Below are 16894 nucleotides of genomic sequence, written 5' to 3'. Positions count from 1 at the left end.
CACTGCACAGGCATGAGCAACCGAGGAGGTGCAGTCCTGCACATGTACTCCAAGGATTTTTGTGATTCTCCCTGTGGGTTTTGAGCCCAGTGATCCAGTAGAGGAGTCACTCAAGAAACCCTGCCTGGGGAGACCTCAGACTTAATTATTGTCTGCACCCAGCCAGTGCAGGGTCAGGTCTGGCCCATCAACCATCACATTTACCAGTGGAAGCAGCTGCCTGGTCAGTTTTCTCCCCAGCCCCGTCTATCACAAGAACCAGTGTGTGCCTGCTGCCTGATCCAACCGGACTTGCCCGCCTCCAGCGGGGAGCTGCAGCTTAGCAGGGGAGTACCCACAGTTGCCTACCAGGCCAGTTCCCAGCCCAGGATCTTGAGCCTGCTAGCTGATACTTCAGTCCAGCCTGATGTGATCTGCACTTAGTCCTAGCACTTGCCAGCCAGTACCACAGCCCGGCCTAGGCAGCCTGCACCCACTCTGGTTCTTGCACAGGTGCAGCAGCCTAGCACAGCATGGCCCACCCACTAACATACCCCCTGCTCTCCAATCCAAACATCCAAAATCCAAAACACTCCAAAATCTGAAAATTTGTGAATGATACCACACATAAAAAATTTCATACCTGATTTCATGGCAAAACATTAATTACATAAAATTACCTTTAGGCTATGTGTATGAACTGAACATAACCAAGTGTGATGCTTAGATGTGGGTCTCCATGCAACGTATTATGTATAAGTAAACGCTGCCAAATCAAAAATAAAAACCCAATGCAGCTCCAGTGTCATGCACTTTGGGTATCTGCCAATAGCCACATGAAAGATGCTCCATAGCACTGGCCACAAAAGAGGAAAACCAAGAGTTCCTGGCTTAACTGTGACCACTGTGGTCACTTGGGGAGTAAGCCAGCAGACACAAGATCTGTCTTTCCTTCTCTCTGTATATCTGCGTTTCAAATTACAAAACAACCAAAAAGGGGGGCCTAGCATGCAAGCCTAGTGGCTAAGTTCTCACCTTGAAGCGCCGGGATCCCATATGGGTGCCAGTTCGTGTCCCAGCGGCCCCGCTTCCCATCCAGCTCCCTGCTTGTGGCCTGGGAAAGCAGTGGAGGATGGCCCAAAGCCGTGGGACTCTGCACCGGCATGGGAGACCCAAAAAGGGGCTCCAGGCTACTGGCTTCAGATCAGTTCAGCTTCAGCCATTACATCTGCTTGAGGAGTGAACCAGCGGATGGGAAGATCTTTCTGTCTCTCCTTCTCTAGGTAAATCTGACTTTGCAACAAAAAAAAAAAAATCTTTTTTCAAAAAAAATGAATAAATCTATAAAAAAGGAAAATCAAGCGCACAGTAAGACATTTATTCATACTCAATAGGCTGGCTATAACTCAAACAAATGGGTAACAACAAATGTTGGCTAGCATGTGGAGAAATCACAACCATCCCACACTGCTGGAAGGAAGAGTCAGGAAATTCCTTGAAAGATTAAATACAGAAGCTACCACATGATCCAGCAATTCCCTTCCTAGATCTGTGCACGAGAAACAGAAACAGCCAAACGCTTGGATTACAGCAGCCTTCCTCCTAGCAATCATAGAAACAACGCAAACCCCATCAACTGACACAACAAAATGATGGGCCAGTATTCAGAAACCAAAGGAAAGAGACACTGACGCACACCAGAGAACACGCCTGAGATGGGACTAGCTATGCGAAGTGAAACCACAGAACACCACAGGGCATAGGATTGCACTGACACAGCGGCACTGAACGGCGGTGGTCGGGGGAGACCCCAGGGCGGGGAGGGTACCACAGAGGCTCTGACTGCTCGTGGCAGACGCCTCTCTGAGGGCAGGGGGAGAATCATTTCCAAACTCGTTTTATTCTGATTTCTCTGTTCCCAAGGATTCCTGTCTTTAGATTCCAACACGGCAAAGTAGCTTCTTGATGTTCACCTGCACTGAGGCACTGATTCTGACTTGAAAATCTCCCTCATAATTTTGAAGAAAAATTAAATTTTAAAATATTCAGTGATTTTCCTAAGAATGGCTTGCTCTGTAAAACTCCCAAATACGATGGACGCTGTAATTTATTACTGTCACTGATTCATAGTTTCTTGCTTTCATATCAAATCGCAGTATTATTAAATTAATATATTACAGAGGGGGTAGATTTTTAACTTTTTTTAAAGATTTATTTATTTTTATACCAGTTCACTCGTCAAATGGCTACAACAGCCAAAGCTGAGCCAATCTGAAGCCAGGAGCCAGGAGCTTCCTCCAGGTCTCCCATATGAGTGCAGGGTCCCAAGGCTTTGGGCCTTTCTTGACTGCCTTCCCAGGCCACAAGAAGGGAGCTGGATGGGAAGTGGGACAGCCAGGATAGGAACTGGCATCTAAATAGAATCCCAGCAGGTGCAAGGTTAGGACTTAGCTCTAGGCTACTATGCCAGGCCTAGATTTTAACTATGAATGTGTAAGTTTTTCTCTCTGCACCATGACAGCTTATGCCATATTCTTAACGTAACTGAAAAATTGCTAATGCAAAACAAATATATGCCTCATTAAACCTAGTGCCTCATTTTATTTGCTAAAATACTGTTTTACTGGATTTTTTTTTTAAGGGTAGATTTATTTATCTTTGAATTACACAACATTGTTGAAGTTCACGTAAAAAGATTTAATTATCTTTCATTTTCATATGACTTATCTCAAAGCACATCTTCACATACAACAGCATATGAAATTTTATGATCGAATGCTCAATGTCCTTATTCTACCTTTAAATATAAATGAAAAGCTACCTTTATGGGTACTGAGCGATATCAAACATGTATAGACTTCACACAGATGAATGAATCTGAGAATACAACGAATGGTTAAAAGCGTAAAACAGAAAGACTAAAATCTCTACTTTGCTGTCATTTTACAACTTATCTACTCTGAAAGGCAGAGATACACAGAGAGAAACAACGAGAAAAGGAGATCTTCCTGTTTGTAGATCTGCTCCCCAAATGCCTGCCGACACTGAGAACTGGGCCAGGCCGAGCCAGGAATGTGGGATTCCATCAGGGCCTCCGGGCGGGCAGCGAGGACTTCAGCACTCGGGCTGTCATCTGTGGCCTGCCTTCCACCTGAGTGCCTTCCACGGGGTATGGCAGGCGTCCGGTGTCACTGCACCTTTCTAAAGGAAGCTTCTTTCCGATACTTTCAAGGGAAAAAAAACATAATACCTCTGCGTCACACAATTCCCCTATGTTACAATCTAGGTAGATTTTTATTTATCTTGCGTAGAGCTTTGTGGCCCTGTTTTATCTGAGGATTGGCGTCTTTCATTGAAACTTCAACTGTTGTCTTAGATACACTCGGGACCTTCCATTTCTCCATGCCTTTTTTCCAAATTACATATTATGAAAAATTGCTTAAAAAGAGTAAAGTTTCATAGATACAAAATAATAATAGGGTGATAAAACTAAAATGTGATGACATCTTCTCAGCACAAATACATTAAGTGAAAGTAAAAGTTATAAGAGTATGTATGGGGGCCCGGTGGCATGGCCTAGCGGCTAAAGTCCTCGCCCAGGGATCCCATATGGGTGCCAGTTCTAATCCTGGCAGCTCCACTTCCCAGCCAGCTCCCTGCTTGTGGCCTGGGAAAGCAGTCGAGGACGGCCCAATGCATTGGGACCCTGCACTCGCGTGGCAGACCCGGAAGAGGTTCCAGGTTCCCGGCTTTGGATCGGCGTGTACCGGCCGTTGCGGCTCGGTTGGGGAGTGAATCATCAGACGGAAGATCTTCCTCTCTGTCTCTCCTCCTCCTCTCTGTACATCTGACTTTGTAATAAAAATAAATAAATCTTTAAAAAAAAAAAAGTATGTATGAGTCCATTTTTAAAAAATCGGTTTATTTGCCAAAGTGAAGTGGGCAAATTACATTTGTCAAAATACTATTTAACTGACCCTGGATTGATCCATTAGCTAGAAGCTCTCAGATAAAACAAGAAATACGTTAATGGAAACTTGAGAAAAAATTGTCCTTGTTATAAAGTGGCAAAGAATGTGGCTGAGTTGTGTTTGTGTCTGTGTTCTGTGGAAGGTAGGAAATTGCAAGCAAGAAAACTGGATACAGCTCAGGAAATAACTAAGCAAAGTGTCGAAAGAGTGGCACAGCTTCTTCTCGTTTCAGATTTATTTGAACAGCAGCTACGCAGAAAGAGGAAGAGACAGATAGTGATCTCCATACTCTAGCTCACTTCTCAAGGTTCACCACAGCCGGGGTAGGCGCCTGGAACACCAGTCTTCCATGCAGTGGCAGGGGGCCAAGCATTTGGGCCATTCTCCAGTGCTTTTCCTGGGAGCTAGACGAAGTGGAATAACCAGGACTCAAACCAGGTACTCATATGAAATACTGGTGTTACAGGCAGCAGCTTAACCCACTGCGTCACAGTGCCAGCCTCTACACAGCTCCTTTTGAGTGCTTACAGTGTAATACAAGAAGACAGCAATGACTGAAACATGGAATCTATCATCCATTTAAATAGAACGTAAGCTATCTGGAAAATTCTGTCTGGCCAGGCTGTAAAGAATGAGAAGGCCTGCTCTGGCCAGAGCACTGAGGGAGGGGCCGGTGGGAGGGAATACAGCCTAGTCCCCTGACCAGGGAACTCCACCCTGCCAGCTGCTTAAATGCAGCAGCATTGATCTTCTGTAGGGCATCCAGGGTGCCAACTGCACTGGGCAAAATCCTCTGGCCACCCGGTGATGAGCTCTGGGGGAAGAGGGGTGTGGGTCCATAAGGGGCCTGGTGGTTGGCACAGATGCTGGTGTGCAGGAACCTCAGAGTCCATGCCAGGTGCTGAATGGCTTCCAAGGGACTTCCATGGACACTGTCACTATTCTAGCAGGTAAGCAAGGGTACTGAGACGGAGTTGTTTGGAGCAGGAAACAGGAGGGCCTTTTAAGGATCAGACCAAAGTCCAAGTTCACCTAGGAGTCCTGAGCTGGAGTAGTTAGCACTGACCATCACTGAACACCACTCACAGGCACACTGAGCCTGGGATCGGACTTCCTGGCAGGGCTGGATCAAGGTGTCCACCAGTGAGAGTTGGAACAGTGAGTGCATAACGTGTGGCTGGGCCATGACACTGAGCAGCACGTGAGTGAATTAGGACTGGAGCCAGAATTCGTGCATGTGTATGGGTTCTCACTCCTATGGAACAATCTCCACTGGCATGTGCAACAGCTGTGGCTGGGAACAAGCCTGGTTGGGGTACTAAGGGGACATTCCTGCTGGGAAGGGGTTCACACTGGTGAGCACGAGAGCCAGAATGGGGGTAACGGTCGCTGGACATGGCTGCAGTCTCCCCCAGCATGGGTGTGGACTGGGTCTGAGGAGCACCAGATCGGACTCCAGCACCCACTGGTACACAGGAGACCAGCACAGGTGTAGAACAGGTTGGGCTAGGTCTCAGCTCCCGCTGAACCACGTTTCGAGGTGTGTCTGGCCATGGACCAGGTACGGCTGGACTGTAGCACCCAACTGTGAGAACTGGAATGGGTATGGGCTAGTTGGACAAGGACTCTGCTCCTGCCAGGACAAGAGGTAGACAAAGTCTACCTGGGCCAAAGACCCACCAGTGTGTGCAACTTCTGCCACAGGGAGAAGACCTGAAAGAGGATCTTGGGGGAAAAAAATAGAGTATTCCGGAAGCATTCTTAATAAGTTAGGCCATTGGCGCGGTGGATAAAGCCACCGATGGCGATACCAACACCCCAAAAGGGTGCTGATTCCCTTCTAATAGCCTGGGCAAAGCAGTGGAGGGTGGCCTGAGTTTTAGACCCTGGACACCCAGAAGAGAGGCCCAGGGGGAAGCTCCTGGCCTTGGCTTGCAGGGACACTGGCCACTGCAGCCGTGTGGGGGGCGAACCAGCGTGCAGAACATCCCTATCTCCCTCACTGTAAAACTGCCTTTCAAGTAAATTGATGGTTAAAAAATCTAAAAACAGTGGGGCATAAAAAGAACAATTATATCTGATGACACAAAGTGTCAAAAAAAAAAATAAATTTCCAAGGACAGGGAGAAAAAAATTACCGCAAACCTTTCATTTGGGACCTCGGGCAAAGGAGGCACATGGGTTATCTAACCTTCTCTCGAAGCCATGGAAATGAAATGCTTCTATAAATGTTGGCTCACCCTTCTTTGCATAAATGTCATTTTATATCATAGAAGATAGGCCAGACAAAATAAAAATGTCATTAATAGCTATTTCAGAGTCTACTTGTCAAAAAAGAAAAAAAAGCCAACAATAAATACGTCATTATTCCAACGTTCGCAGCAAATTCCCACGCCTGGTGGGAGTCAGCCGCTGCTAAGTAGGAAAAGCCAGAGTGTTTCTTTCCACAAGAAATCTCTGCCGCCAAAGATAATCTGAGCAAAGCGCCTCGAACTGCAACTCCTGTTACAACCAAACCTCTACACACATCGCTATAAAAGTCCTTGATGCAACAGACGGAATCATTCAGCGGTTAATCACAAACCTTGACCTTGACAAGTCATCTGCCGTATTCTTTGTATTCACAAAAAGCAAACTTTCTCAGTCAGCAACTCAAATACAAGTAACACTCTGTCCTCTTGCCCTCCCCCCAGACTCACAGCTCAGCGGTGAAGTCAGCTATCAGGGATGCTAGGAAATGCGCACATTTTAGTCATTACATCTATTACAAAAGTAATTTGTAGTTTAATTATGAGCATATTACTTAATCTAAAAAAATAATGATTTGTTTTATGATACAGTTCCCAAGGCTCTAGGATCTCCCTCCTCGCTGCACAGACCTGTCCTCTCATCGACCTCTCCTAGCTTGTGACGACAGTCCTTCACCGACAGTCCCAAGGCCATCACTCTGCTACCTGAGCGCATCCTGCCATCACAGGTCTGGAGAGCGGAGAATATTATTTACCTTTAATTATCTGCACGCATTCACACAGCTGGGAGCTGCACAAAACAAACCCCGATACCAGCTGACCACAGCACAGGACTGGTAACCCAGCAGGGCTCCACTACAATGACTGGCTGGCCGGTTCAAACCAACGGTGTCTAAACACAGCAGGTACTTCACAGGTTTCCCAATTTCCCTGTTACCAGGTATCTAGAATTCTATCAATACTCATTTATAATAAAGAAAATCCCTATTCTGAAAGGCTGAATATGCTATTACTTAACATAAAATATAAATGAATGAGTCAATAGATAAATGACGCCTCACCATTACCAGGTATCTCTAAGGACTCCTTGGTCGGGGCTTTCTGGTCCTCATCTTTCTCAGGATGCTCACTGGACTTGGGGAGCCGGCAGCGTAAGGACATCTTCTCACCGCCCACTGCTGTGTGGTCCAGGAAGAAAACACGCCAAGCTCTGAGCTGAGAGCTACAAGAAAGAACAATCATGTTTGGAATGACGGATAGGTTAACTTCCCTGATTTGATCTCTACAAATTGCACACAGTTAGCAAAATAACACACTGTGCCCCATAAATTTGTAAAATCATGTGTCAACAAGAAAAATAAGCTTCCAGATTAGGTGCCATTCACAATGCTATCATACTTGTAGATAAATAATAAAGAGTCTCCTTTTTGTTTTACCTCAATCGTGCTTAAACATTTTCTGAGAATAAGACATACTAACAAAGGTGAAGAATAGCAAAGGGCCTGGTGTGGTAGCCTAATGGTTAAAGTCCTTGCTTTGCAAGGGCCAGGATCCCATATCGGGCGCCAGTTCTAATCCAGGCAGCCCCTCCTCCTATCCAGCTCCCTGCTTGTGGCCTGGGAAAGCAGTCAAGGACAGCCCAAGGCCTTGGGACCCTGCACCACCTTGGGAGACCCAGATGCGGCTCCTGGCTGCTGGCTTTGAACTGGCTCAGCTCCAGCCACTGCGGCCGCTTAGGGATGAATCAACAGATGGAAGATCTTCCTCTCTGTCTCTTCTCCTCTCTGCATATCTGACTTTCCAATAAAGATAAATAAATCTTATAAAAAAAAAAGAAGAATAGCAGAGAGAGGCTGGCTTACATTAAGTAACGGGAGCAGAACACACCTCTCAGAACACTGAATCCCACAGTGGGCTGCCTGGCGGTCACTCACTCCAGTCCGGCTTCCTGGCGACGGGCACACCCTGGGAGGCTGCAGAAGATGATTCAAGTGCTTGGATCCCTGCCACCAGTGGGGAGACCCAGATGGAATTTCAGGCTCCTGGCTTCAAACGAGCTCAGCCCTGGCTGCTAGACACTCAACATTGAAGCAAAGATCTCTCTCTTTTCTGTGTCTGCTTTTCAAGTAAAATGGAAACAATTTCTTTTTAAGAAAATAAAAGCAAATTAAAACAAAACAAAACAAAACTCCAGGTCTGTTTTGATGGCTCAACAGCTGAATCCTTGCTTTGCTAAGCGCCAGGATCCCATACGAACAACATTCATGTTCCGGCTGCTCCACTTCCCACCCAGCTCCCTGCTTACGGCCTGGGAAAGCACTAGAGCATAGCCAAAAGCCTTGGGACCCTGTATCTGTGTGGGAGACTGGAAAAAGATTCCTGGCTTCAGATTCACTCATCTCTGGTCATTGCAGCCACTTGGGAAGTGAACCAGTGGATGGAAAATCTTTCTGTCTCTCCTTCTCTCCATAAATCTGATCTGCCTTTCCAATAAAAATAAATCTTTAAAAAAAAAAAAAGTCCAAGGTGCCAGTATTGTGACATAGCAGGTTAAGCCACTGTCAGCTATGGCAACATCCCACGTCCACTGATACGCTGATTCGTCTACTGCTCATGCACCTGGGAAAGCTGTGGCCAATGGCCCCAGGTGGGCGATCCAGAAGATGCCAGCTCCTGGCTTCAGCCTGGCCCCACCATTGCTGTGGCGGCCATTTAGGGGACAGACAAGCAAATGGGACACCTGTTGTTGTCTCTAACTCTGCCTTTCAGATAAATATTCTAGCTTGTGTAGTATGATAGAATACTTCTCCAGCTAGAATAACTATAGGAACGAACTAGGGTACTTATGCATTCCACAGTGCACTAAAGCAGCATCAGCAATAGCACCAACAGTGGCCTTGGCTTAGTGAGCTTCTCCTATGGACGTTACAGCCCTTTACTTTCCATCTTTTTTCCTTTCTTCTTTTGATTGGAAAAGCAGATACACAGAGAGGAAGATCTTCTGTCCGCTGATTCACTCCCCAAGTGGCCGCAACAGCCAGAGCTGAGCCGATCTGAAGCCAGGAGCTTCCTCCAGGTTTCCCGCGCAGGTGCAGGGTCCCAAGGCTTTGGCCCATCCCCGACTGCTTTCCCAGGCCACAAGCAGGGAGCTGGATGGGAAGTGGAGCTGCCGGGATTAGAACCGGCGCCCATATGGGATCCTGGTGCTTGCAAGGCGAGGACTTTAGCCACTGGGCTACAGTGCCAGGACCTAATTTTTCCTTACCTTTTTAACATTGAGTAGGTATCTTATAGAGAAGAATATAGTTTAACATGTAACTTAATTTGCGTCAAATATTGCTCCAACATTAGCAACGGAATTCACACGAACAACAAGCAGTAGCACATTCTCTCTGCAGCTTAAGGTTTTCTTGACCACCATTACTGTTTCACCTTCCCTGCAAACCACCCCCACTGGCATTAAGCATCCTATCAGCGATATTCACACTACATTAAGTGACTGCCTGGAAAGTGAAGACATGTATTCATTAGGAGAGAAAGTGAATTATTTCAAATAATACAATATAGTGCTCTAAACTCACAGAATCAACAGGGATATGTTACTTCAAAAAGTGTATAGATGCAGGCCTGGTGCGGTGGCCTAGCAGCTAAAGTCCTCGCCTTAAACATGCTAGGATCCCATATGGGCGCCGGTTCTAATCCCAGCAGCTCCACTTCCCGTCCAGCTCCCTGCTTGTGGCCTGGGAAAGCAGTCGAGGACAGTCGAAAACCTTGGAAATCTGCAGCCGTGTGGGAGACCTGGAGGAAGTTCCTGGCTCCTGGATTCGGATCAGCAAAGCACCATTGTGGTCACCTGGGGAGTAAACCATCGTATGGAAGATCTTCCTCTCTGTCTCTCCTCCCCTCTGTATATCTGACTTTGCAATAAAAAAATATAAAAAATAAATCTTTAAAAAAGTGTATGGATGGGGCAGTGGTTCAACTAGCTTATCCTCCACCTTTAAGGGCCAGCATCCAACATGGGGGCAGTCTGTGTCCTGGCTGCTCCACTTCCCATTCAGCTCCCCATTTATGATCTGGGAAAGCAGTAGAGGACGGCCCAAAGCCATGGGACCAAGCACTTGCACTCCTGGCTCCTTGCTTCAGATATGGCTCAGCTCCAGCCACAGCAGTCATCTGGGGGGCGTGAACCAGCCAATGGAAGATCTTTCTGTCTCTCCTTCTCTTTGTAAATTTGTCTTTATAATGAAAATAAATCTTTTTTTTAAGTAAATGGAATTAAGAGTGTTATTCACATGCACAAAGCATGCAATGCCTGCAGTTTTTTATAATGTATACTTTCTATGAACTTTCTAAAGACCCCCAACGAATATCATCTTTACTACTGTAACAGCTTTATACATCCTACTCAACAACATCTAAGACAGTGGTGGCTTGGCTCCGGGGCTGCCTGGACTCTGGAGCGCATGTACAGACGACCTGCAATATTTCAACAACTAAAACAGATCATCACACTCACCGCTCTCCAAAGCTACACAAGCTACTTTGCTTTCAGCTAACTCTACATCAAAGAGTCAACTCTGGGAAACCACTTGAGCTAATTAGAAACAGGAATGAAAGAGTGAAAAAGAGTTTACCAAACAAGGTTTGGCAGACAAGCCAAAAATAGCAATTACTCAAGCCTGGAAATCTTTTAGGAAAATTAAACCATCAACCCGATCTAGAGCAAAGCTTATGTCAAAAGCTACAGCTGCATGACAAGCAAACCCCAACAAAGCAGTTAAAAGGCGAAACAAGTAAGACGTGGAGAGGGGCCGAGCCACAGGGACTGGGTACAGTTACAGTCCCAGAAGGAGACAAAAGAATGTCACCTCTTCGGAACACCCGCATACCATAGTCTGTTTTAATATCTTCAGCCCCGATTTTGTCTGCTTACTAGAAAATGAGAACTGTAATACAGTGGGAAAATACCAGAACATCAATGTCCAAAAAACTTACACCCTAGGGTCAGCACAATGACGTAGCACGCTAATCCTCCACCCATACGGGGTCTGGTTAGGGGCTCCTTGCCCCCACACCAAGCTGCTCCACTTTTGATGCAGCTCCCTGCTTGGGACCTGGGAAAACAACAGAGGATGGCTCCCGTACCCAAGTGGGAGACCCAGAGAAAGCTCCTGGCCCCCAACTTAAGGACAGCCCAGCTCCGGACATTGGCAATCCTTTGGGGGAGTGAACAAGCTGATTGAAGGTATCTGTTTTAAAGAAATTTTTAGGGTCCGGGGCAGTAGCCTAGCAGTTAAAGTGCTATCTACCTCATGTTAACTGACAGTCAAACTTTGTGCTACATCCTCCCTTCAATTCTATTTGTGCTTGCTTATAAAGCACTGTAGGTTAAAGTATCACAATGCAGCTTAAATATCATGTGACTTAAGAAAATGTAAAGGGGCCTAGTGCAGTAGTCTAGCGGCTAAAGTCCTCACCTTGCAAGCACCGGGATCCCATATGAGTGCCAGTTCTAATCCCGGCTTCCCTGTTTCCCAACCAGCTCCCTGCTTGTGGCCTGGGAAAGCAGTTGAGGATGGCCCAAAGCCTTGGGACCCTGAACTTGTGTGGGAGACCTGGAAGAGGCTCCTGGATTCGGATCGGCACAACATTGGCCGTTGTGGTCACTTGGGGAGTGAATCATCGGATGGAAGATCTTCCTCTCTGTCTCTCCTCCTCTCTGCGTATCTGACTTTGAAATAAACATAAAATAAATCTTTCTCCAATAAAAATAAAATAAATCTTTCAGAAAAAAAAAGAAAAAGAAAATGTCAAGATTCAGGGCTGGTGCAGTAGCCTAGTGGCTAAAGTCCTTGCCTTGCAAGCAACAGGATCCCATTAGATGCCAGTTCATGTCTGAACTGCTCTACTTCTCTTCCAGCTCCCTGCCTGTGGCCTGGTGGGGCAGTGGGGGGACAGCCCAGAGCCTCGGCACCCTACACTTGCATGGGAGACCCAGAAGAAGCTCCTGGCTTCGGATCCGCTCAACTCTGGCTGCTGTGGCCGCTTGGGGAGTGAACTAGCAGATGGAAGATACCTGTCTCCTTCTCTGTAAAATCAGCCACTCCAATAAAAATAAATCTTTAAAAAAAAGGTCAATATTTTATTACTGTCATAATTGCAAACATTAGGAAAGAGAAATATTACTTAAAATGGCTTACATGGATTGTAACTCTCCAAATCACATAAACTGTGACTATGAGATCATATCTGAGTCGAGCTCCAAATGACATGTGTGCAGGTTCAAAGTCCAGGCTCTGGGCAGGGCATACAGGCAATCACAATGAGCCTTGGTTTAATTGTTCCTTCCTAGACGGAGGTTCTACCTCTGTGTGGGAAGCAAAGTTCAAGTCCAAAAGGACAGAGACCAGGAGCCAGTATGCAGACTCACAATCACCAGCTGAGACCTGAAGGCCGCTGCACCTTTGGACCACCCACTGGGCGCACCACAAGAAGCTCCTGGCTCCTGGCTTCAGATCAGTACAGCTCTGGCTGTTACAGTCTGGGGAGTGAACCAGCAGATGAAACAGCCTCTCGCTCCGTCTCTCCTCTTCTGTAATGCTGCCTTTCTAGTACATGAACTAAATCCAAGGAGAAAGCAGGAAGTCACGGTGACACTAGCGCAGTCTGTATGTGCTAACACAGCACTGCTCTACGTGGGGCCATCGCAGCTTCTTGCATTTGCAGAGAATGGCAGGAGAGTTACCTCAGGCTTCCCTTCACTTTTCTCATTCCCAGCAGGAATACTACATCCTCGCCGCTCTGAGCCGTTTCCCCAGGCAACTCCCCTCATTCAATGAGGATCTGAACACTCTCATCCAATACCCTTGTTCTTAAACTCCATGTCTTCTCCCCAGCTCCAAAACTCTTTTCTTACACTCCAGGTCACGTACTTCCCTGGAGCTTACGGTTACCAGTAACTGCATCACGCACATACGGGCCTCCCAGGTCTAGTCCTCTGTCCACACAGAATTCCCTTACTTCCACATTACTTCCCTGACAGATCCCTTCAGCCCCGCCCCGCCCAGACTGCCCTAAGACCCAGGCTCATCTCCAACAGCCCACCCGACAGCGACATGCAGAAGTGTTGGATGCATCTCAAACATGACCACAGTTCACACCAATTCTACTCTTACTCCTTTATCCATCTCGGTTAACGGTAGCGGCCGCTCATCTTTGTCCAGAGCTGTTTCTTAAACCAAGGTGTCATCCCCAACTCTTTGTTTTCCCTCATGCAACAGCCAAGTCCATCCTCAACATACCCATCACTGCAACTCTGCAGTCTAAACTGCTACTATGACCTTTCTTAGCAGCCTTGATTTCGCTTTCCCTTCACTGTCGTGTCTTATTTAACACAGCCATCACAGGAATCCATGAAGTCACTCCCTTCCTCAAACCCAGCACACACAGACTCGCTCCTGTATCCTCGTTCCTACACCCTGGAATAGTAACTCCTGTGTGCATCATATGCCACTCCTCGTCTACAATTCTCTCAGCTGCTCTACTTCGACCTTCAACCGTGTCTTGAGCCAGCCAACCTAACCTCCAGCTGAAGGTGTCTGCTACGCCCTCCCCTGCCTGGGACACCTCCCTCCCCTGCCTGGGACACCTCCCTCCCTCTGGGCATCCTTCAAGGATTTCTCATTTCAGCGAAGCCTTTTCCTGACTCCCCAGGGATTTCCTTGTCTACCTAAAATAAATACCTGGAAAACACCTTCTTCGGGCCTTCGGTGTCCAGTCCATCACCTGGTTTATTTTCTATGTACCCAGGTGGGGTATACAGAGACCAGCCTCTTGAGGTGGCATCGAATGCCTCATCTGGTGCCCACCAGTGTAAAGCTGGAGTGGAAACACAGCAGCTGAGGGGCTCACACCGTGAGGCAGTGCACTGAGCCTCTGCCTGTGGCACCAGCATACCTAATGGGCACCAGTTCGAGTCCTGGCGACTCGGCCCCCAATCCAGGCCCTGCTAAGGCACAGCACCAGGATGGCCCGTGTTCTTGGGTATCGATGTGGAGGATTAGAAGCTCTTGCTCCAACTTTCAGACCAGCCCAGAACTGCGGTCATTTAGGGAGTGAACCAGTGAATGCATGATCTCTTTCTCTCTGGAATTTTGCCTTTCCAATAAAAAGAAATAAATCTTTAAAAAAAAAAAAAAAGATGGATGAACAGAAAGAGAAAGGAGAAATGGAATAGCTGAGGCTCAAACCTGGTATTTCACACTGTAATCAGTGTGTTAGACACCACGCCTTGAGTTCTTTCTAGAAGGTACTTAGTATTTGCTGAATTCTCCACGGAGACCTTACAGTATCTCCCTTATTCCTAGTAAAAACCCCATCGAGCAGGTAAGTCTGTGCACATTTCCAAACAGAAAAAAATGTACTGAATGACAGAGCAGTTATAGATGACAGTAAGGAAAGCTTTAAAAGTAGGCACATAAGAATAAACAGAGAAATAAAACAGGCCTTTCAAATGAGCTACGATTCTTATCACTTCCCCAACAAAGCAGTGTACCAAGGCAGACCTTGGCTGAAATTCCTGATTTAATGGCCTTGGCATATCTTAAAAGGCCCACAGAAGATTAAACAGAGTAGAAAGGGGACAATAATACATCTCTCCCTGGCTCACCCTCCAGATGCTGTGAGCAGCGAGGCTGGCCCGTGCTGAGACCAGGAGCTCAGTCCGATTCTCACACAGAGATGAAGAGCAGCCATATTCAGAGTGCCTGGTTCAAGTCCCAGCACCACTCTGGAGAATTAACTTCCGGCTAATGCAAGCCTAGAAGGCAACAAGGGATGCACCCAGCAGACCCAGCTCAAGTTCCTGGCCGGCTCCTGGCAGCTCTGTCCCAGCCCAGGTCTGGCTCTGCCAAGTACATGGAAAGTGAACCAGCAGATGGGAGCTCTGTCTTTCCTTCACTTTTGAATATGATGAAAATAAATAAATTTTTTTTAAAAGGTGTTAGTAACAGTTTTTAAGTAAGAGGGTAACTCGATATGCAAGATAACTCAGGAAACAATGGGGAGGATGTGCTAAGGGAATGATGAGCCCACACAGAAAAATCAATAGAGGCCTGAGGGAAGGCTCAAATGACACATGTTATGAATTAATCAAGAGGAAAGAGATAAGGGAGGTGAGATAGTCATCAACATGAAGGGGTGGATGAGCTTCCCAGCTGGCTACACGCAGAAGGCAGCTGGAGGAGAGTCCTTCTCCAACTCATGAGTCTACAGAAAGGCCATCAGGCTGAGCAATTACAGGTGCAGGAGAAACGGGCACCGAAGTTCCGTGGGATGTGCCTGATCAGCCAGGAGGCAACTGAACCTCCGAGTCCGGACTGCAGAAATTCCCCACGGCACAAGTGGCAGCTAAGGCCTCGGCACAAGGAAGAACTCTCCTACCAAGGTGCCCTAGCAAATAACAAATCTAAAACTCACAGAATGTATCATGGCTCACTGAATTCTCAGAACAAGCTATGCAGTAGATACTATTATCCCTTTTTATAGGTGGTTAAGTAATTTCCCCAGGATAGCAAGGCCTTGGAAAAATAAAAGGTAAATTTGGAGCAAGCAATGTTGGAGATCAAGTTAGAGGATTCAGGAGGTAAAGGCATTTCCCTACGTGCCAGAGACACATCCTGCACGCAGACCTGTTGATGATGCTGAGCCATAGTATATGTTTCTCCCTATACATACATAAAAGTTCACAAATCAGACACAGTAAGAGATTAGCAAGTGAGAATAAAATAGATAAGTGATAAAACAATTATCACAGTGTATTGTAATGAAAGTGATGTGAAAACATGGACTCTCCAAATGGCTTACTGTACCATACAACGCAAGCGATGCAGCGTGACCCTGTAAGGGTTATCCGAACATGAGCTCTGTGATAACGGAGTGACTAATGGGGGTGGCGAGCTTCGCTCAACAAAGGGATGAGTCACACCATGCTACCCAAATGGCACACAACTGAAAGCTTAGGGATTTTTTTCCTTTAGATTTCTCTTTATTTCAAAGCAGAGACTGAGACAGATCTTCCATTTGCCATTCACTCTCCAAATGCCCCAAACAGGGAAGATGCAGGCTGCAGTCAACAGCCCCGAACTCCACTAGGGCTTCCGTACCAGTGACAGAGATCCTCGGGTCCGAGCTAGCAACTACCGCTTCCCACAATGCATTTGGGCAGAAAGCTGGAATCAAACATGGAGTGGCAAGGCAGGTCGGGGACAGACAGGCAGGCAGCACTGTGCAGTTGCTGCTGCTTCTGCAATGCTAATCTCAAATCAGTGTGCCAGTTCGAATCCAGCCTGCTCTGCTTTCAATCCAGCTCTCTACACATGTGGCTGGAAAAGCAGGGGATGACAGCCCAAGAACCCGAGTCCCTATCACCATCCACACAGGACAGGATGGAGTTCCAGGCTCCTGGCTTTAGCCTGGCCCAGCCCTGGCTATCAAAAACCACAGGGAGAGTGAACCTCTGGATGAAACATCTCCATCTCTCCCTCTCAGGCACTCTGCTTTTCAAATTAACCTTTCTTGTAAAAATGAAGCTGGGACTCAAAGCCAGGCCTTTGACATGAGATGCAGAGGATCCAAAAGGCTTTTCCATTTAATATTTAATATTTAATATTTCCATTTAATATTTTCAGACTG

At 46.8% G+C, this 16894-nt stretch overlaps 1 protein-coding gene across 1 annotated transcript in view; it reads right to left on the bottom strand.

Annotated features, from left to right (window-relative positions):
* The window catches only part of SOAT1 (sterol O-acyltransferase 1), a 50809-nt gene that overhangs the window by 29789 nt on the left and 4126 nt on the right, over positions 1-16894 (bottom strand). Inside the window, exon 2 of the mRNA XM_058660730.1 lies at positions 7261-7421. Within this exon, the coding sequence (XP_058516713.1) occupies positions 7261-7360 (100 nt within the window). The 5' untranslated portion in view covers positions 7361-7421. The remainder of the gene's footprint in view (positions 1-7260; positions 7422-16894) is intronic.

The sequence above is a fragment of the Ochotona princeps genome, chromosome 2, assembly GCF_030435755.1.
Source record: "Ochotona princeps isolate mOchPri1 chromosome 2, mOchPri1.hap1, whole genome shotgun sequence".
Lineage (NCBI taxonomy): Eukaryota > Metazoa > Chordata > Mammalia > Lagomorpha > Ochotonidae > Ochotona > Ochotona princeps.
This window is presented reverse-complemented; position numbering and strand designations above follow the sequence as displayed.